Source organism: Notolabrus celidotus, chromosome 18 (assembly GCF_009762535.1).
Source record: "Notolabrus celidotus isolate fNotCel1 chromosome 18, fNotCel1.pri, whole genome shotgun sequence".
Taxonomy (NCBI): domain Eukaryota; kingdom Metazoa; phylum Chordata; class Actinopteri; order Labriformes; family Labridae; genus Notolabrus; species Notolabrus celidotus.
Window position 1 is genome coordinate 20,692,739 of NC_048289.1, and position 21,973 is coordinate 20,714,711.

A 21,973-nucleotide genomic window follows, 5' to 3' on the forward strand; every position below is an offset into this window, starting at 1 on the left:
TTTACAGAGCAGAGGGCACAACCTGGTATTCTTCCTGTTGTTTGTAATCAAAAAGGCTACTTTCAACTCACTTCCTGTGGAGAAAAATCCGAGGAAAGAGGCAGATTCAACCTCCCTGAGTTGGAGGGATCATGGGAAAAGCCGAAGAGAGGGCACTGAAGCTAAAATATGAACTTTCATTTATCTGAACTCTTCCTGTTTGGTACTGAGTTTTATTCCCTTTGTGTTGATGTAACCAGCTTTAACGTGTAACCGTAATGTTAAAGATGAAAATATGGGCCAGTTATTTACATGCTGATGTGACTGAACAGATTGTTTCGCTCTATAGATATGATTTAACCAGAACAAAAACATATGACCATATTTCTCCTGTTTTAGCTTCCTTGCACTGGCTCCCTGTATGTTTTAGAATTGATTCCAAGATTTCACTTTGAATCAGCTATCTGAATTTTATTCTATTTTAACCATTTTAAGAAATATATTTTAAAATAGGGCTGCATGGTGGTGCAGTGGGTATAGCGCTGTTGCCTCACAGCTAGAAGGTTCCTGGTTCGAATCCTCGGCCGGGCAGGTGCCTTTCTGTGAGGAGTTTGCATGTTCTCCCCGTGCATGCGTGGGTTCTCTCCAGGTACTCCGGCTTCCTTTTCCTCCCACAGTCCAAAAACATTCTTACCAGGTTGATTGATCACTCTAAATCGCCTGTAGGTGTGAGTGTGTGCATGAATGGTTGTTTGTCTCTCTGTGTTAGCCCTGTGAAAGGTTGGCGACCTGTCCAGGGTGTACCCTGCCTTCTGCCCGAAGCCAGCCGTGACCCCTGACGCGATAAGCGGTCAAGATGATGAATGGATATTTTAAAAGAAGTGTATTCCTTTAGAGTTCTTTTAGGGGAATTTTATGTCTTTTAAAATATGTTCTGTTGTTTTATCTTGATTTGTGGGATTTCACGAACTGCTGTCCATGTAAAGCACTTTGTAACTTTGTTTTTGAAAAGTTCTCTACAAATAAATTAATATTATATGTTAAATTTGCAGTTCAAACTCTTGTTCCCTTCTAAAATATGCCAATTTGTGAGATAATTACACAAAAAAAGTACAAAATGATCGGTTCAGTGAAATCTGGCACTAAGGCAATGTCAGCAAACATCATAACAAATCATATTCTGCTGCTTGATAGTCATTGATTTTGCATAATGTTGCAGGGAAGCAACCTCCCACAAGGTCTTCAAAGAACCAAATTACCCTGTTAGTTCTTTGCAGCCAGCCTCTCTACATCACTGATGAAAAGGAAATGACTCCATCATGCAGAGGCAGCTTCTCTAAATAGAGGGAAATTGCTCGGTAATTACACGTTGGTCTCACCTGGACATGTGTTCAGGTTGCAGATGAGGACGGTTTCGGGCTTCTCGCCCTCGCACTCTCCGATGGTGTTGTCGCTGGCCTTGCAAACCACCTGTCTTTGCTGTATGCCTTCGCCACAGGTCACCGAACACTGCAACACACACACACACACACACACACACACACACACACACACACACACACACACACACACACACACACACACACACACACAGACATACCAAAAAAGAAAAAGACATTTTAAATCATGTATTCACTTGTGTTGATCACTGATTGGTGTACAGTTTGTATAAAAGGAAACGTCAATGTTGTCAACTGTCCCTCAAACAGAATCAGGTTTGCACTGTAGGAATTATTACAACACTGTTCCAGGTGGAGGTAGTCTGTGACCTCCAGGGCTCCTAACGAGCCCATCATTGAGAGCACCTACCCTTATTGTACCCTGCTTGAGCTCATCAGCCTGGCTGCTCAATAAAAGGAGTTGTTGTCCCTCAGTTTGGTGTGTGCAACAGAGAAGTCAACACCTTCAGTTGGTTTCTCTGGGTTTTGTGTGAAGAGTGTTGATGAACGAGAGTGTGTATATTCTGTGGTTGTGTTGTGGAGAAAAAGAGGGTGACAAAGAGAATTAAAAAGAGGTTTGATCTCTCAGGAGATTTGTGCATTTGTTTTTTCTCCCCGCCAAGTGACTACACCGTTTGTTTGGGCCATTTCCTTGGTTTGTCTAATCATTTGTAGTAGAATTAGTGGGTGGCTGTGGAGTTTTACACCTCAACTCCACCTTTTTAGACTCCAAAGGCCTTACATTTGTTGTTTATAGGGGTTTAAGTTTATTTTTGTTAGTGTCCCTGTCCATGACCTCTGTCCTTCCTGTCATGCGACTTGCAGACCCGTAACAACACCAACACTCCTTTTGGTTCAATTAATCTATGAAGAATGGCCTAGCTGTCCTCGTCGCAGCGGTCGCATGTTCGACTCCCAGCCTCAACCATTTGCTGCATGTCTTCCCCCACTCTCTGCTCCCCGCATTTCCCATCTCTCTTCAGCGGTCCTATTCATTAAAGGTGAAAATGGCCAAATATACTGTAAGTAAAAAAAAAGTAGCTACTAGCCAGTAGTACAATTTCACTCAACCTGGTTTCTATGGAAGAAGTTGAAGGCCATGTTTTCTTTGGAGTGAAGTTTTTTCTCTAAATTTGTTTGTTTTACAAAGATACAGTATCTGAATTTTTCTCAGAAATCTAAGTATAGTGTCAGTATTCGGAATTTCCTCTCACATTCAGAGTTCAGTCAGGAACTTTCCATTAGTCATAGATCTAACTTTTTATTGACTAACGGAAATGCAGTAATGCTTGGCGCTATAGGCTCTGCTTTAGCGCTTCCTGAGTTAGCCCAGCAGCTTGCTTTGGCTTTCCAGGGAGTGCATTGCAAAATCCCTGCAAGGGTACCATAGTGGGTAGAGTCAGTCATCTATCTTTCGGAAGGTTGGTAGTTCGATCCCAGCTCCTGCGGTCAAATGTCGAAGTGTCCTTGGGCAAGACAATGAACCCCAAATTGCTCCCGCTGTTGTTCAGTGATGTGTGAATGTGCATGAATGAGAATAGCTAAGACTGATGGTTTCTACTGATGACAACATTTCTAGAAGAATTCTAAATGATTTCTCCAACTTCTGAGTTTTACTCAAGAATCAAACTGTTAAGTGATTTCCGTTATTGATATCGTTTTTATCGTCTGAAAACTTTATCAGAATTTTGAGATGAAATCAGACTTTTTTCTTAATCATCTCTCAAGGTAGAGTCAGTTTCCCAATGTAAACTGGAGCTGATTGGCAGACAACCTGAACCTGCTGTGCCAATCAGAGAGGAGTGCTCCATTTGAACACCTGGCGAGTTGCATCTGGAGAGATGAGCCAGACCTTCCGTTGCTCCATGGCTTTGAGTTATTGGGTGTTTTTCGACTGCAGGAACTTTACCCCGGAACTAAGGACTTTACCCCTGAACTACGTGTGTTTCGACCGGAGAAACCAGGGTCTGAATTTACTTCAGGGGTAGTTAATCTCCCCCCTGAAAAGCCGGTGCTAGGGGGGTAGTACTTTTCAAAGGTCCTGGGACTTTCTGTTGAACGTAACAGTGTTTGTGGAGTTTACACAGTTGTTGAAACACAGAGGGAGTTCCTGGGAATGCATACCAGTTTAGTTTTTTATTAAGATTTCAAAATATTATTTTATATATATATTTTTTCTCCATATATCACTGGCCTGATTTGCACAATCTAGCTGGGACTTCAGCCCGCAGTCGAAACGCAGACAACAATGGGGGCACAGGAACCTTTTAGTCCCGGGGAAAGTAGTTCTGGGGTCTAAAAGACCCCGGAATTCTTGGTTGAAATGCACCTATTGTTAGATTTTTTAACACTGTCATTACAAGTATTGGGTTCAAGAGGCATTCTTTGTTCCTGGAGCATTTACGCAGGTTTTGCTTTTGTTATTCACTTTGGATTAGATGTTCTCTTCATTTGTTGTTTTGCTTGGTTGGACAGGTAAGTTAGCTAGTTAGATAACTTTTATTTGGAATTGAGAAAGAATAGAGCCTAACTCTACTTTAGACTCCTCCTTTTGTTATTCTTATGTGTTGCTTTGAGCAGCACTAACTGGCTCTCACTCTGTTAACTGCACAATTTAACTGCACAATTTGACTTCTTTTATAACAAATTGCTCTATTTACCAAAAACAACTGTTTATTTTGCTCCGTCCTTTCCCCTGATGAGCCGAAACAGAAATCTCACTCAAGGAGAAGCGTAGCTCTGAAGACATATAAAAACATAAATTTATCTCTGAAGGGACACTTTTTAGAAAGCTCTCAGACAAAACAAAAATCTGAGCTTGTCAGAGTCAAAACAAACACATTTAGAGGACATACTTTGATCAAGCACATATGCCCCTGTGGATTATGTCAGATAGCACTATAGAATTGTAGTCCATTTGAGGAAGTGACGCATGTTTTGCAGCTGCCAACAAATATTATCTTAATGACCTCTTGTAAAACTTTTTGTACCATTTCACTGGGACCACAACATGTAAAAAGGGTGCTTTAAAAATAAGACTGCTGTGGGTCATACTGCTTTACTTGACTCATGCCTCCCCCATTAGGAAACTGGTTACAACCAGCCAAAGTGCTGAGGCAGCCAGCTCACCTGAGACCAGGCCCCTGTCCTCCACTGAGGCGGGCATGCAGTGCTGTTACAGGCCCTCCTCATCTCTGGCCGGTCAGCGGTGCAGTGTTTGCTGTGGACTGGTCTGTTGGTGCCGTTGTGGAGCATCTGCATGCACTGCACCACCCTGGTTTGGTAACCGAGCTTCCCACACGTCTTACTGCAAGGACTCCACTCTTCCACCACCCACCTGTCAGCACAACAGGGGGAAAAGAACTCTGAAAAGGTTTTCCTGTTACACGGCAATTACCTTTCGCTTCCTCTGCCACTCGAACACCTAACTCATTCACTCTCTCAATTAGCATGAATCATGTCAGAGTTGACGGATGGAGGCAGCAGAGGCAATTATTACCATTATGAGTTGAATGCTGCACTAAGTACTGTTTGAAAAAAAAAAGATTCAATTTTTAAGTGGATGTCACTTACGTTGGCTGGCTGCACTCTTGGTTGTTGCAGCGTTTGCGGATGGGTTTGGGCTTTTTGCTGGTTTCACAGAAGTTGCGATGCACCAAGCGGCTGTCACTCTTCCTTCTGCATCCATATTTAGTGTACTGAATGCCTGAAAGAGAGATGAAAAATGACTGTTATCAGTATCCCAGCAATGTCATACAAGTACAAGTTCATACACATCTCTAAAACCCACATTTAAACCTTTTGCTTACATTCTTGAAGAAACACCTGTCAGAGAAACTAAGGCTAGCAAAAATCGGTAAAAAAGAAAAAGTTAATTATAAAATAAATGTTCCATCATGAATCAAACAATATTACAAGAAGGCCTTTTGATAAAATATGTGCATGTTTATATGTATGCATGAACCTACTTGCATATGTATGCTTGTGTATGTGTATGTACAAGTCAATATGTGTGTGCATATATGTATATTAGGGGTGCAACAATACGTGTATCTGTATCGAACCGTTAGATACAGTGGTCACGGTTCGGTACGCCCTATAAACCGAACAAAATGCAATTTTATATTCATTTTATCAACTTCTGACGAGGCGCTCTGTGCTGAAAGTTCAGTGGATCTGCACTGGCTCCTCCGGGCTGCATTGTCAAGCGCAGGTCTACTGAACTGTGCACTCCTCCCACATTCATTCAGTCCAAGCTGGTCACATTTGTTTTAACTGTGCTTCATCTGGAAATATATATTTCACCATACGACGGTCTGCTGGGTTCATATGTTCACGTATGTGTGTGTGAGTGCGCGCCCGCACGAGAGGGAAGCCCAAGTGTCCTCTTTGGTTGCAGAGCAGAGTTGTTCCGTGGTCCTGTAGTGATACTAAACTGGGTGATGTGGTTTTAAAGTTCGTATATGCATTACTTGTGGTCTTATAGTGCATGCTGTGTAAGACCTCAGCCTGATGCCGGACAGTGTTTTCCCTGCCGTTATATCGGGGGCGCGCTGGGTCCCGCCCCCCCTTGGAAGTCAAAGCAGAAGTGATTCAAGGTTACCTCTCTCATAGATCAGGTCTATACCTTGTTCTTTTATTTAACAGACTAAATAGCCTTATGTTATTTATCCTATTTACATGACGAGATGTCATTTCTGTCTCTACAACACAAACCGTGAATTTTGTGTATTGTTGCGCCCCCAATGTATACCTAAACTTAAACAAACTTAAATTCAAGTTGAAGCCTTAAGTCTGCATTTTGGGTTCCCAGTCTTTGTTTGTTGCCTCAGCAATGATACAGCAAGCAGTAAAATGAAGATGAAAGATTACAAGGTCCAACTTGAACATTTAATTACATATTTATTCAAAAACACACTCACTGACCTCCTCCACAAGGTTTAGAGCACTGAGACCAGCTCTTCAGCGCCCACTCGTAAGTGTCCAGCTCAGCCAGAAGGACATTGTTGTTGGTGATGAGCGGAAGCAAGTCCTCGTGGATGATGTATTTATACGTCAAGCTAATCTTTGCTTCTTCTTCCTGGGGAATGACCTGTGACGAGGAGAAGAAAATTCTTTAAAGGAGGATTTAATGAATAAAGTAGAGGCAGATCGTGAAGATGTAGTCCCACTCACCAGCACTACGATGCCTTCATGCAGGGGACCGCTTGTTTTCAGCGTCTCCTTCTCACCCTCCATAGAGTACTCCCACTGCAAGCCGTTCTCTATGAAGCTCTTTGATTCTGCTTCTTCACTTTTTGAATTCAGAATGAAGTTTCCAGTTACTTGATTCTTCACAGCTGTCAGAAACAGAAGGGGAAAAAAAACTGTTTAGGCATGTGTGAGAGGGGGAAAAAAAGTGTGTACTTTGTGTAGTTCTTTGTTTCATTCAGTAAAAATCTCAACAAAACGGCGGAGGCTCCAGGATCAACAACGGTCTGCCAAACAGCTCTGAGATTTTCCTCTCATCACAAAATGTGTCAAGATGAATTCAGGGATTCTTGGCGCTGTGTAAGCAAACAGTAATTTCTCAAAAGTTGTGTGTCATCTTTTCTTCCCATGAGCTCATAAAAGCCGGAGAGGAAAAGAGCTGGGAAAAAGAAGACAGGGGAGGGCTCAGCTGCGTGCCACAGTTATCCTGACTCTTACTTAATAATTATTTCACTTATATAATTCTTGTGAGCTGAACTTTGTCCTTTTTGCCAGGAAGGCTTCATCAACGCATCATGTCTCTCCCACTCAGCTTCACTCAACTCGAATAAAAAGACATGATCCACACAGTGTGGTTCGACAAAAGGAAGAAGAATCTTTTCTTGACACAAGGATAGCATTATTACCTCTGAAGTGACTCATAGGCCATGTCAGCTCTGACATCTATTATGTTCCAAGAGGAGAAATAATAATAAAGACCACAGCTTTTCAGAGAACAAGCTATGTACACTTTTGTCTGAGAAGAGTTTCCTTTCAAAATAAAAGAACACACATGTGATTTTCACTTGATGATAAACACATTCCCAATGAATTCCTCATGTAGCATTCTGTAGGTAATTTTTATGATTGTTAATGTTATTTTTTCCCACACTGACAGAGAAGTTATAACTAGATCTGCATCCCCACTGCAAGTGTGTATCGATGTAACCAGAGGGTCCAGGTTTTTTAGTATTATATGTTTTTTGAGGGCTCTCTATGTATAAACATTTTTATCTCTGTATTCTTCCAATTGTTTTTTCAATGTCATTCTTCAATCCATGTGTTCGCCTTGGTACCTCATGAAGATGGAATTACAAAAAAGCACAGAATTTTAATTACCTTCACAGAAATGACTGACCTGAATGGGAAGGCGATTTTGACATTTCGGTGTGAAAGCTCTTCAGATATGGCCTCGCTCCTGGCTATATTAATTACCTATCACTTTAAATCAACAATGACTTAATCGGCTGTCTGAAATACTCTGTTGGAATTAGCAATGTGGTTCCAGACTGGTTCTTTTCCTATCTGTCAAACATCAAATCCTTCTTTTTCTGAAATGCCTCCTCCTCCTGTGCTTATTTCTCTTGTAACAGTCAAAATGAAGTCATTCACTCGTGCCCTAGATCCTGTTCCCACTCTAGCTTCAGACGCCTTTCGCATGAAACTACAAGAATAATCAATATACTGCAATCAGTCTGGTACTTTCCACTCTGCTTTTAAAACAGCCTTGGCTCAAGAAGCCTCATCATGATACTGGTGACCGTGTCAATTAAAGGCCAATCTTAAAGCTTCCTCTCCTTGGTACTACTTCTCTATCTTAATTCCAATCAGCTTCTAGATGCATCCCAGTTCAGTTACTTATCCAGTCATAGCACTAAAACTGCTTTGTTAAATGTAGTAGGGTAGTAAATTACATGAGAATTTCCGTTGAATAATGCTGCTGTGCTCCTCTGACTCCATTTATGGTGACTGGTTTCAGTCTATCTTGGCTGATAGAAAATTCAAAGTGTCAGTGATTCTGTTTCATCATCTTATGATATTGAATATGGTGTTCCTCAGGGGAGTGTTTTAGACCCTATTCTCTTTTCTCTTTCTAAGCTCCCTCTAGGTGAAGTAATAAATCCTCTTAATCTCAATCGTCATTATTTATACAACTTTATATCTCCTTCTCGCCTGACCAAAGTGCATTAACTTCTCTTTTAACTGTCGTAATTATACTAGCCTTTGGTCGAGTAAAAATTGTTTTAAAAACAAGCTGAAAATCAAAATTCTTCTGAGCGGCAAAGACTTGAAGCAGTTTTTACTTAACTGTCCTTCAAAATGAAAAATCATGTAACAGATGTGACTGAAAGCCCTTTGACTCATCTACAAGGCCTTAAGTCATTTTATGTCCCCACCTGTATTTTTAGATCTTCCACTGCCCTTCCTTTTAGAAGTGCTCAGAGTGTCACACAAGAAGGGCAGTGGGGCAGCTTTAAGTTTTTAGCCTCCCACTGGATCTGAATACAGCAGACTCTTGTTGCGTTATATATCTTTTTAACTTGGCTTTTAACTGGTGTTAACCTTCTTCTATCATCAATTTTATCTTAATGTTTGTTTTATATCTATATTTTATACCTTTGTCGTCTAAAGACAAAAAGTGACCGTACGTTTGAAGTGGTGGCACCAACAACGCTCTTCCTGTAAATATTCGCTCAGCTGTCTCTGTTGTCACTTTTAAAAAACTCTTAAAGACACATTTATTTAAACAGGCCTTCGACTCACCTTGTACAGACTAATGTTTTAATTATGCTATTGTCTGCTTCTTTTACTGTTTTAGGATTTCATTTGAATATCATCCTGTGAAGCACTTTGTGGTTTTATTCTATGAAATGTGCTATACTAAATAAAATGTACTTACTTACTTATATCAAACCACTTTAGTTGTTTCATTTGACTTATCTTTTGGTTGATTGTTTGTTTTAAATCTCAGATTTGTATTTGGTTTGAATTGTTATTGTGAGTTTTTGTTTTGTTAAACACTTTTTGTTGCATCTTTGCATAAAAGATAGAAATACATTTAATATTATAATTATCGTTATCATTATTGTGGGAACCCCCAGAGGTCTATTATGGGTCCCCTCTTATTCACTGTTTACATGCTTCTCCTGGGGTAAACACTGCAAGGCACGGTGTAGACTTTCTCTGTTATGCAGACGACACTCAGCTTTATGTTTCATTAAAGCCTGGCACCACAGATGTTTCTCGCATTATGTCCTATCTTCTGACTGAAATCAAGAATTGTCTGATGATTTTCTACGGCTGAACGACTCATTCCCCCCTCTGCAGTTCTTGCTACATTAATAATCTGTCCTCCAGCCTGGGTGCTCTATCTAACGAGGTTCATAAACATAGATGCCCGCAACTTGGAGTTGACTAAACTCAGGTCTTTTCTTTCTCCTGCTGACTAAGAGAAGGTCATCCATGCATTTATTTCTTCCAGACTTAACTTAAAGAATCAGCACCATTAAGTGCAACATCCAATGACCACAATTTGTTCTAATTGCTGCCGGCTTTTCACACAACAATGTAATACAAGTCCTCACTGCTCTTCACTGGCTACCTTCAACTTCATATTCAACTTCCATGAACTTTTGCCAACTGTCTGAAGGCATCAGTGCAAAGACAACACACAGCCAGACTGGCATTGTACATAAGTAGACAGCATACATATGCTGTACATTGCTGAACATTTAGCCAAGGACTATTTTCTGGGGTTGACAACGAAGGTTTCACAAACTCTCAGAGCAGAGTGCATCTCACTCACCGCAGATGGGTGGGCTTCAAGAGCTACTCAGAGGCATAATTAACATGTTTTCCTGATCTCCACCTGTCTTTATTGATTTATATATTGTGATAATAAAGTGCTAGAATCTTGTACTAAAAACCTCAAGGATTGAAGCCTGTTTGTAAATAATAATAATAATAATAATAATAATAATAATAATAATAACTTTATTTATATAGCACCTTTAAAAACAAATGTTTACAAAGTGCTTTGAAAAACAAAGCGTAGTTCAATAGCAGAGTAAACAATTTGACAGACAGGGAGGAGAACATTTGATCAATGCAAAACAAAATGCAACGCAAGAGGTTAAAGGGAATACACGCCAATTAAACAGTATGAAGTGGTGTGACAATGGACCAGTAAATCATGGTTGAGAGGTTTTTCAGGGTAAATAAATAAAAAATAAATAAATAAATAAATAAAGATAAAAATGGAGAAGTAAATAAAAGCATAAAAAGGGCAATAAAAGAGGTTTTCAGAGTAAAAGGACGACATCACATCGGGAAAATTAGAAAAAGTGCAAGGGATGAATTAGGAACATTAAAATGATAAATATAATAATAATAATAAATTAAAATAAAAAATAATCAAATAAAATTTAAGACAATCAATTAGTTGGATAAAAACTACAATTAATAATAAAATAGAAGTTAAAGCGGTTAGAAAGATAAAGTCACATAAAAGCTAGTCTGTAAAAATGGGTTTTAAGAAGAGACTTAAAAGATACAGGTACGACCCTCTGAGTTTCTTGATTGAATAAAGAAGTCGAATTAAGGAGTACAAACTTTGCACTGCTCTCCAGTCTGCACCATTTATTGAAACTATCACAGGTCAAAGTCATTCACACAGACAAGAACATACACACATAGGCACACTGGAAAAAATAAATTATGTTTCTCTTTAAATATTTGCACACCAATTATCCCACTCAGCTTCAGGTGTGTCCGAGCTGTAATAGGACGTGAAACACTCACCAATTATATGAGGCGAGGTCTCATTCTCTTCAATGACAATGTGTCTGGCTCCTATTGGGATGTCGAACATTTTCAGCATTCCTATGAAAAAGACACAGCACGGTTACTGGGAGGATTCACTACAGGGCACTAAGAGTGGGCTGTAAAAGCAGGCAATTATTTTTGAGTCAAAACACTGAGATCACGTTTGCTCTCCTAGCAGGTGATAAGTAGGACACTAGCTGAGCTCAGACATGGCAGATTTGGATGATATTTGTAAGTTTTTGTCTTTATTGCTTGACTGTTAAAGATGGCTGTTATCCAAAAAATGATGAGGGTCACTTGAGTTCGCCTCAACTCGTTCACACAGCCGATAATTACCTGTCTTTTTTGGCGTCTTTGTGAGAGTCAGCTTCACGGTGCGACAGTGCGAGTTGTCGCCCTCGCACACACCACATTTGTCCTCTTCTTTGTAAGAGCCCACGTCCTTGTCGCAGCCCACGTGCTGTGAGGGAGAAAAGGACAAGACAGTCAATCACTCAAGATGATGCTGTGCCTGACTTTTAGTCACACTGCTGGGAAAATGATGCCATGGGAAAACTCAGCACGCATCTGGTTTGTGATGATGCTCGTTGGAAACCAGTCATAACAAGGATGACGCCAAAACACAGAGAGGCTGGGCTGCGAATAGTTAGAGTCTAGACTTTATCTCCAAGGATTCGAATATTAAGACAAAATATAAGACAATTAAGACAATAATGTCTGTGTTAGAGAAGAGGTTTCAGTCAGAGACCTCAGACAACGGTGTAAGTGTTTTGAAGGGCACTATTTTCATCATGAGAATACACCGAAGTAAAGGTCAAGGCATTATGGGTAAATGTGTTTTCTAAACGCAGCAACATGTTCCTCTTTTAGGATCCTACACAAGGATGTTTTACTGCAAAAACAACTCAAAATCATTGATTTATTCTGTATATATTTTTTCAATAACCATCATCAACATGTTCTATAAACATTTTTTCAACCTATCTTTAGTGTGATGTGAAAACTTGAATCCCCCAGTGCTCAAACACTGAGAAAAGACTTCAGAGTTGCACGCTAAGTAAGTCAAATATTAGCCCTAAACTTAAGGAAATGTCATAACAAAGTTTTCAAAAAGGGAACATTTTAACCTGTTAAATTTCCGGGGAAAACCTCAATGTATCGTTCATATCACCTGTATAGCGGTGGGAATTGATAAGATTTTATCAATGTCATTGCCTTTGTTGATTCTGCTTATCAATCCAATTCTTTATCAATTCTCCTAACGATTCCTGAGTATCTTTTTGAGGGGGAAAAAAGTAGTTCTACACAGTCTTCTGCACCAAAAGGAACCATTTTATTTTTTCCAAAAATTATGTCTGCACAAGACTGAACATGAACATATTCAACTTGAACATACTGAACAATAGGTTGACCTCATTCTCGGCCACGTGAGTCCGGAGTTGGCCCTCGAGCCTGGATGAAAAGACTTTGAATTTGGAGAGGAAAAAAGCTTTTCCTCCAGGGGTCATCGTGGAGGTATTTTACCTGCTCTCTGTGCCTCATTTTCGTCCGTGTGTGACACGTAATGCAACGTACCGCGATGTGACGTCTTGCTGGGAAATGAACCGTTAAGAAGAATTGATAACATTTGAGGTGTACCATTCCAATTGCATTGATCAATTGGAACCGGTTCTAAGTCGGATCCGGTTTTCGATTCCCACCCCTACACCTGTATCATATCAAGACAGACTACTTTGACTTAAGTGTTATGTTTGTAAGAGCACAGAGTTTCATCAAAGCCATACCAAACACTCTCCTCGAGCGCACACACTGAAGGGGTCTGAGTAGCTGCAGCGCGTCCCATCATGCACCACCTGGTTCATGAACACCACCTCTCCTGTTTCCTTGGACTTACAGCTCAGCTCACACTTACGAGCCTCTGAAATACACAAACACACACACACACACGCACACACACATACACACAGAGGTTTATATGAGTGTTTCAACAATCTGATGAATACATCAGCAGCACACAGAGGAATCTTAAACCTGAATCTAAATCTGCAGAAACCATCTGTCCATTTGTTGTGCTGCATAAAGAATTCATCTAAAACAGAGCGCCAACTTTTCTTTGTCTTTACCATCTGGGTGCTCATAGGGCAGCCAGGTGTGCTTGATGTTTTTGTGGTATTTGTTGCTCCTCGTGATACACTGCTGAGAACGGAAGTCTTCGTACGGGCCGCCACACTCCTCCGTGTTGCACATCTGGTAGTCAAAAGCAGAGCCGGGGCAGTCTCGACCACCGTAGGCTGGCCTGATCGATGAGAAAAACAACATCATGACATGACATCTATGATATTTTACATCGCCCCCCAACAATGAAAGCTTGTCTCTTTATCTGTGCATCAGGAGACTGTAAAGGATGTATCTTCTGATGAATCTGTCCCAGCTGCCAGCACAATCCCGTGTCACAGATCAGAGTTCAGAAGAGCCTATAATTAGATGAATGCTTCATCACATTCTGTCAGTGTTTGCTGTGAGGATTTTAGTTTACTTAAAATGTATCAAAGCCGGTGCTGGATCCCTGCTGGATCCCTGCTGGTAAGCGCTGCATTCATTCTTGAACAGTATGTCATCAGCTGCTGGAAGCACACACAGATCATATAAACTTGTTGGCCTCTGAAAAGGCCTCATTCGCAACGGAAGAAATTTCTTTATGTAACCTCAGCTGCACCTTCAAGATCATTGATATTATGATTTCTTAACTGCAATCTGTGTTTGTGTTTTCCTTAATTCTGCATCACTCATATGATTTAAGCTCCTGTGACAAACTTTCTGTTTTTCGTTACTTTTGGTGCCCCCTGTTGACAAAGCAGTGTTTTTTTAAATCTTTGCTGATCATGTCCAAGGCATGCTTAGGAAGTGTTTTATGATGAAAAACCTCAACATGTTGTATTTTAACACTTCATTTCATCACTCACTGTGAATATCTAATGTGAAAAAAGTCTGTTTTTAAAGTGGTTAATTTTCAACACCTCTTCTGCAGCAACGCTTACAGGCATCAAAACATTCATGTAGAAAACATTAATCGCATCACTGATGGTCTGAATTGATTAAATAGGTCATAAAGACACTGAAATATTAATTTCAGTCTGTTCCAAACAAGAAAACTCTTCATGGAAGCTTTTATTACATGTATAAGTTAGGGATGCACACAATCAATCGGTTATCGATTAATTGATTGTTAAGACATTACTCGAAACACGCATTTTTGTTTTAAATTTTCTGATACGTGGAATGGACAACATGTGGTCTCATATTACACTCAGCTATCAGGGAGGTGTCTTAAGTTTGAAGCATGTTTGGATGTGAAGTAGCTGTTAAAGGTGTTGCGCACAGCGGAGACGCTCAGCTGGCGTCTGCGGTCTCCGCTTTTTAACCCTAGAACAATATCACCGGGTGATTTTCATCTGAGCAAACACATTTACATGATTTTTTTTATGTTGCGTTTGTCTGAGTGTCATGGGTCCTTGGGTAGCTTCAGTATCATCTTTGAAGTCTTTAAAGGCGTTGGTGTTTCCCTATTCCGAAAACCCGCTTTTACAGGCACGTGTTTGGGTGATTTTCACCCTTTGTTGTTTCTCTCTCCTGCTGCTGTTTGTGTGCCAAGGAGACTGTGCCTTCACCAGGGAAGTCTCAAATGTCCTAGGAATGGGTGGACCGAACACCAAGTTTCCAGTTTCATCATTTTGTATTTTAGGAATTTTTGGTCCTGAATTTCAAATTTTCAGTAATTTTGGAGCATTTTTATAGGGTCCCCCCATGATACATTTTTTTAAATTTTGTTAGACATGGCACAGTTTAAAATAAAAGACCACTACTCTAATTTGTCATGAATTTTCATATTTTGATATATTTTGATGGCAAGTACTTTTTATTGGGCATATTATATCAGGTAAAAAACACCCAGCTTTAGTGATGGTGTTACTAATTTTAGCGATAGTGTTCTAGGGTTAAAGAGGATCAATACGAAACTGCTGCCAACAACAACACAAAAGTTGACAACTTTGAACAGGACATTTCCCCACCTTTAGATACAGATGCAACAGACTGGTTGGAATCGCTAGTACGTTATGTTTGCAGACCAGCAACATCAGAGCCGTCTGGGCTTTTCTGCAACTGGACTGATTATGACCCGGTTGTGCTCCCGGCTGACACCTGACCGAATATACATGTTTATTTTTCTAAAAGAGAATGAGTAGACTGAAAACTGGACACTGTGAGTCTGAAGTACTTTTCTGTTAGTATTATGAGCCTTCACTTTATAAGACTATGTCCACGGAGAATATTTGTATGAGCCTGATCGTTGATAATCAGTGTTAAACATGGACCTGTATTCAATACGGTCAGTTATATGCATTTTGTTGCTGTGGAAAATATAATTTTGGTGGAAAAACATATTTGGCCTTATAAGAATAATAATGGTTTTTTTTTTATTGATTAATCGATAATTGATCGTTAACATTTCCAAAAATCGGGGGCACTGGTGGCCTAGTGGTACAGAGGCTACAGTCCTCGTTGCAGGGGTCGATGGTTTGATTCCCGGCCGGTCGGTCATTTCCTGCATGTCTTCCCCCACTCTCTACTCCCCAAACTTCCTATCTCTCTTCAGCTGTCCTATAAAATAAAGGCAAAAAGGCCCAAAAATATATTTAAAAAAAAAGAAAAATGTCCAAATCGATCATGGAAAACACTTAAAATGTACATCCCTAGTATAAATACATGACTGAAACAAAGTCCTGCATGGTAAATCAGTGGTTAGGACTGTTAGCTCACAGCAAGAAAGTTCCTGGTTCAAATCTCTAGCTGGGCAGTGTGGAGTTTGCATGTTCCCCCTGTGTATGTGTGCATTCTCTCCGGGTACTCCCACATTTAAACTTCTACATGCTCATCAGGTTAAGTGGCGACTCTAATATTGCCCGTAGGTGTGTGTGTGTGGGTGTGAATGGTTTGTTTGTCTCTAAATGTTAGCCCTGTGATAGGCTGGTGACCTGCCCAGGGTGTACCTCAGCCTCTTGCCCAATGACCGCTGGGATAGGCTCCACCCCCTCGCAACACCAAATGGGATAAGCAGTAAACATGATGGATGGATGTTGCAATGAAAAAAGGTATTCACAAGCTACATGCAGTGATAACCATGTCACATTTTATAGTTTCACAGCAGCACTTTTCAGAATAAGAGCACTGTCAAATCATGTATTCAGTCCCTCTACCGTTTTGGGATTTTTTCCTCTCATTGGATTTGAGATCTAACTCTTTTATTTGACTTCATCTGGTGTGTGCTCATATCTGAAGACTGTGTTCACTGAACCAGTGACCTCATCCAATTTGTTTGTCTGTAGTTGGTTTTTCATATCCCTTATGCCCACAAGTGAAAATAACACCATGAACCATCAGTATGTTTCACTTTCAGCAGCACTGCCTCTATTTCAGATGTATTAAAGTTTTCTTATATTTAAAGTCTAGTGCAGAGTTTTCTGTGGATTTTATTCTACAAATCCCTGACACGTTGCTCTGTAGTTGCATGCCTTTGTATGAAGACTGGCAACTTTGATGTAGGATCATTAACCCTTAACAAATGAAGAAAACCAGTGTCAAACTGGCAAAGACATGGTGATTAATTTATGAGTACAGATGTGAACAAATCTGCAGTTTGAAAATTGAGTTATGAGTTTGAGTAAGACTTTCTTCAGAACAAGTCCCAGAAAAACAATGCAAAGTTAATAAATGAGGACCAAAGTTTCCTCACGACCATGTAACTCACGGAGGGTTGTTGCATTGTCTGTTTCGGGAGCGTACTCCACCTCCACATGTCCTGGAGCAGGTGCCAAGCTTTGACCAGGAGCTCCAGCCCCCGTCATGGCCCTGAGGCTGCTGGCTGGATTTCCAGATGCAGTGGCCCTTAAAGCACCACTAGAAGTACATCAAAGGAGAGGAGAAAGGCAAGCCGGGAGGAAAAGATAGAAAGGTCAAAAAGCTCAGAGTTATGGCGATTACATTTATACTTTTCTGCAAAGAGCTACAGATTCCAATTATTTCAAACATGAAAACCCTCAAAGACAGGTCAGAGACTTTTCTTACCTTTCCTACGGCACACTCTGTTCCATCCACCGGCGGCCCTTTCTTGGTTTTACAAAAGTACTGATTGTCAGGGTGACTGCACCAAAGTTGCTTGCAAGGATCATAGGTTCGAAACTGAACGAGAAAAAGAGCAAGTCAATGCATCAGTGATGCGTTTTTTTTAATGATTTTTAAAGAATACTTTAGTTTGAACTTTAACCTTTCTCAAGTCTAAAATCTAAAGATAATTGATTTTTGCCTCCAGGCAACCTCTTGTCATCAACATTCTTACAAAACTTTAATACTTGAAGTCCTTGAAGTCTTATGCAGTTGTATTGTATATATCTATGACTGTAATCTTACTTCCTTAAATTTCTTGACTTAATAAATATCTATATGAAGGCATATAAAGATTTCTACAGAAGATTATTAGGCCTATGGATGAGAAAAAACTAATTAGAGGAGAGTTATAATATTTTTTTATAATACAATTTTATGACAACAGTGCAAATGTCAAGGAAACTGTCTAATTATAATTTTGTGATTGAGGTCGACTTGTTGAGAACAAATCCTAAACACAGTTCCGTGAGTTAAATCGAAATGTCGAGGAAAAAAAGTTCAAAATGCACTTTAAAAAAAAAAGAATGACGGTTGCTAGGTGGTGACATCACACTTCCACAAAAAACCTGTACCCAATCAAAGGGTTCCTATGCCGGCTAGAAAACACTTGCCCCCTTTGCTCTTTGTGTTAGTTTGATTATGAATAAAGAGACAATGCAGAAATGCAGCATGTCATCGAAACAGTCTGACATCCTAAACTGTTAAGGTTTAAACCAGCAAAAGATGCTAGCCTGGCTAATCTATGCTAGTACCGATTGCTACGTTTTGAACAAAAGTTGCGTTACTTTTCCTTTTAGTCTTTCTCTTCCACCAATCTTAAAATGTAACACATTTGGCGTGCCAGTTTAGCTCAGTTAGAAGAGCAGGCGCCCCATGTACAGAGGCTGAAGTCCTCGTTACACTGGTCACAGGATTGACTCTAAGGACACGCATGATTTGGTTTGTCTTTCCCCACTCTCCTCCACCATTTTTGTGTCTCTCTTGAGCTGTCTTAACTTATAAAGGCCCCTAACCCCCCAAAAAACTAAACAACATGTAAAAAAAATTAGCATACTGAGCAGCTAGTTTAAACAGCCCATCAGCTGTCTGGTAACCGTACCTTTATGCTCTGAATAACATCAGCAGAATGGATGTCGTTTTAGAATTTGATTTGCTAAAAACAGAGATGAACAGAGCACCATAGCATATTGAAAATGCGATACGTGGCAGCAGCTTAGATCCAGAATAAGTTTTATGCAGAAGTGTGACCTCACCACTGAGCAACTTTTCTCTCCAAGTGCAAAATCAATAAAACTTCTTCCTCCTCTCATCCCTGGTCCTAATACTCTCCCGTAGATTTCTGCTGACTCCAAAGGATAAAGGAAAACTCAGGTTACAAAAATCAATACTTCTGGGCTTTATGAAAGACTTACAGCTGTGCACATCTTATATCCAACGCCAAAATCAAAGCGACACTGCTCGTCCATTGAATAATTTATTCCAGGGAGCTCAGGAAGCTTGGGCCACTTGTGTTCAAAAGGATCATCCAGCAAGCAGTCGTAGGAGCTGGGGAGAAGATGAGAATAATACATAATAAAAATACTATGAATATCGTATCTTTGGAGTACAGGTTACATCAGGAGAAAGTTCTCAGAAAATCCATAACATACTCCTCTGCTTTAACCGAGCGGCAACCTCAGGTCTAAAAATATGAGTCCAATGCAGAATTGCTAAAAACTGCAGTTCATCAAGGATCCGCTTGAAGCTGGCTCTAGATTGGAGTCTTTCAAAAAAGCCGATATTTACAGCAGAAATAAACGTGTTTACAGCCTCCAATGAGAGGCACAGCTGACTTGATTGACAGGCGGGAACACTGTAGCTTGACAGCAGCACTGTGGCTGCCGCTGCCGCCGATTGGCCTCCAACAGCGCTTCAGAAACAGATGGGTGACATCACAGATACTACATCCATATTTTATACAGTCTATGCTTCAAACACACATAAGCTGTCCAGCAGTAAAGCAATACTGAGTGAAGTGAAAATGACAGCGTATGGACAAGGAGAAAGAGAACCCACTGGATGTATCGATTGAGCTCCTGCTTGCTGCAACGTGACCAGTGATAGCGATGGAAAGCTGCCTGGACAAGCGGTGCCATGATGCTGCCCATGCTGGTCTCATCTGCACAACGATTACCTTGGCCGTCATGCTCCATGCCGAGCCTGATGGAAAGGAAAAATTGAACAAGGAGGTGCATGAAAATGTGAGAAAATGATGAAAATCAGTGTAATAGGAAACTAATTCTGCTCAGACCTTGGTGGTGGCTGAGAAAAGAAGAATATTAGAGAGAAGTATTTTTAAATTAATTTAAGCCTCTTGATATCAATTACTTAAAGTAAAAAAACACACACCACGAATATACGAAATACATAAAGCTCAATGTAACAATTGCAATCATGACAAAATATATGTCCTTCTCCTAGATGTATCAGAAAAACACAAAATACTTCTGATACTGCAGTGAGTCTTTATGTTTGTAGAGGAGCCAATGTGTTTGATCTGATGGGCATATTTTCCCTCCCCTGCTCATGGTTAACCCTCCTGTTATGTTCTTTTCTCAGGAACAGCATTAATGTTCCTGGGTCAATTTGACCCATGGCCTATTTAATTATCCAAAAGTGTCAGAACCCAAAAAAATCCCAAATTAACATTTTTTAAAATTTAATATAACTCCATTACTAACATTCAAATCAATATTTGACTGCCGGGTCAAATTGACCCCCGAACAGTATCTATGTAATATAAACATGCAGGGGTTTGCAAATCCTAACCTTTTTTTTTAAATATGTTGATTAAGCCGAACAGAATAAGTTTCATACCGAAAAAAAATCTTTTAATAATTTTTTGGGGATTTTTGAACTTTGAAATGGGTCAATCTGACCCGGAACATAACAGGAGGGTTAAGCAAGGAGGAACAGAATGGTCAAAAAGAAATGCCATATAAAACAATTTCCTGAAGTGCTTCCTTCCTCTGAAGGACGCTGTCTGTGCAGCTACGTGTGGGTTGTGACTCACCCTTTGAGTCTTGGTTTTCCGTGAGTCACCATAAAATGTCCATTTCAATTAAGACTGGTTACTTTGCTGGAAGAGGGCTTTGATTTGCTCTTTTTCATTTATGAAGAAAGGTGAAAGTTTGGCAAATCATTCAATGGGGACTTGTGTCATAAATCATATTAAAAGGCTTCCTCTAAGTGGTGGTACATCCCTTTCTTTATTTTCATTATTTCCAGCATCAGAGTAAGAAATACTGTATTTATCCAAAGGGGCTTGCTTCAAAATACATGTAGTGGTGAGAGTGTGGGAATATAATAGAAAAAGGAATAAGAAATAAAAATAAAGCACCAAGTTATAAACTGTGGGGATATTCATAATTGATGACATTCATTCTAATTAATTATTAAATATTATAGATATGATTTATTAGATTTTAGTTAGATATAAGTAAAAATAACTTGCTGTTGGAACTAAAATAGATTATTGTAACTCACACTACACCTACCTAAGCAAACACAACCTCTCAAAACTCCAGTTAGTCCAAAACGCCGCTGCCAGACTCCTCACACACACCAAGAAAAGGGAACACATCACACCAATTTTAGCCTTTCTTCACTGGCTGATTTTAAGATTTTAACACTCACTTTTAAAGCAATAAATGGACTGGCCCCTGAGTACCTAAGTGAATGCTTTAAAATGTATGTCCCCAACTGCTGTCTGAGATCCTCCGGCAGGTCCCTCTTGGAACTTCCAAGGGGCGAAGTCAAAAACAGAGGTGAACGGGCCTTTGCAGTCAGGGCCCCGTCACTCTGGAATGACCTGCCGGAGGAGATCAGGCAAGCCACATCCTTGTCCTCTTTTAAATCTCTTTTAAAAACACACTTTTTAAAAATGTGCTTTTATGTCTTAACTCATCACTGACTTTTTAATTTCTGCATGGTTTTTATTATTGTTTTTACTTAAATCATTTTAGCTCTCCTTACCTTTGTCATGTGCTTTTGTGTTTTATCTCACAAGTCTATAACCATGTTTTTAAAAGGTTTTACATAAATAAAATGTATTATTATTATTATTATTATTATTATTATTATTATTACTATCATTATTATTATATTGACGTTCTGGCTCTAGTAGATTAGGTTTTAGTGTAGAGTCAGTTTTTTCTAGGTGGCAACATGCATTTACCAGCAACCATCAGTTACAACCAAGAGGCAACCTCCAGCTGTGAGAAATGAAGCCTGTGTGGAAATGCTACAACTGCAGTTCCTCAAAAGTTCATTAGAGGCTTGCTCTGGAAGTACTAGATGCCACATACACATCCATTAAAAAAAAAAAGTCCACCAACAATAGGCCTCAAAACTCTGCTTCAGAAACCAATAGGTGACACCAATTGTTTGTTTTTACTAGAAACAGAAAGCTAAGTTACAAAAACTAGTGGAATGAAACAGGGGCGGAAATGTTGTTCTTG

General features: G+C 39.9%; 1 protein-coding gene across 1 annotated transcript in view; it reads right to left on the reverse strand.

The window, feature by feature from the left end:
* LOC117830342 (A disintegrin and metalloproteinase with thrombospondin motifs 14) overlaps positions 1-21,973 on the reverse strand; it is a 90,579-nt gene that overhangs the window by 4,356 nt on the left and 64,250 nt on the right. The window contains exons 9-21 of the mRNA XM_034708436.1: positions 19,530-19,673; positions 18,887-19,019; positions 17,376-17,489; positions 17,059-17,207; positions 13,376-13,548; positions 13,037-13,170; positions 11,589-11,712; positions 11,229-11,309; positions 6,594-6,757; positions 6,345-6,510; positions 4,992-5,124; positions 4,548-4,755; positions 1,359-1,488 (exon numbers count right to left, since the gene is read on the reverse strand). Coding sequence (XP_034564327.1) covers positions 1,359-1,488; positions 4,548-4,755; positions 4,992-5,124; positions 6,345-6,510; positions 6,594-6,757; positions 11,229-11,309; positions 11,589-11,712; positions 13,037-13,170; positions 13,376-13,548; positions 17,059-17,207; positions 17,376-17,489; positions 18,887-19,019; positions 19,530-19,673 — 1,853 coding nt within the window. The remainder of the gene's footprint in view (positions 1-1,358; positions 1,489-4,547; positions 4,756-4,991; positions 5,125-6,344; positions 6,511-6,593; positions 6,758-11,228; positions 11,310-11,588; positions 11,713-13,036; positions 13,171-13,375; positions 13,549-17,058; positions 17,208-17,375; positions 17,490-18,886; positions 19,020-19,529; positions 19,674-21,973) is intronic.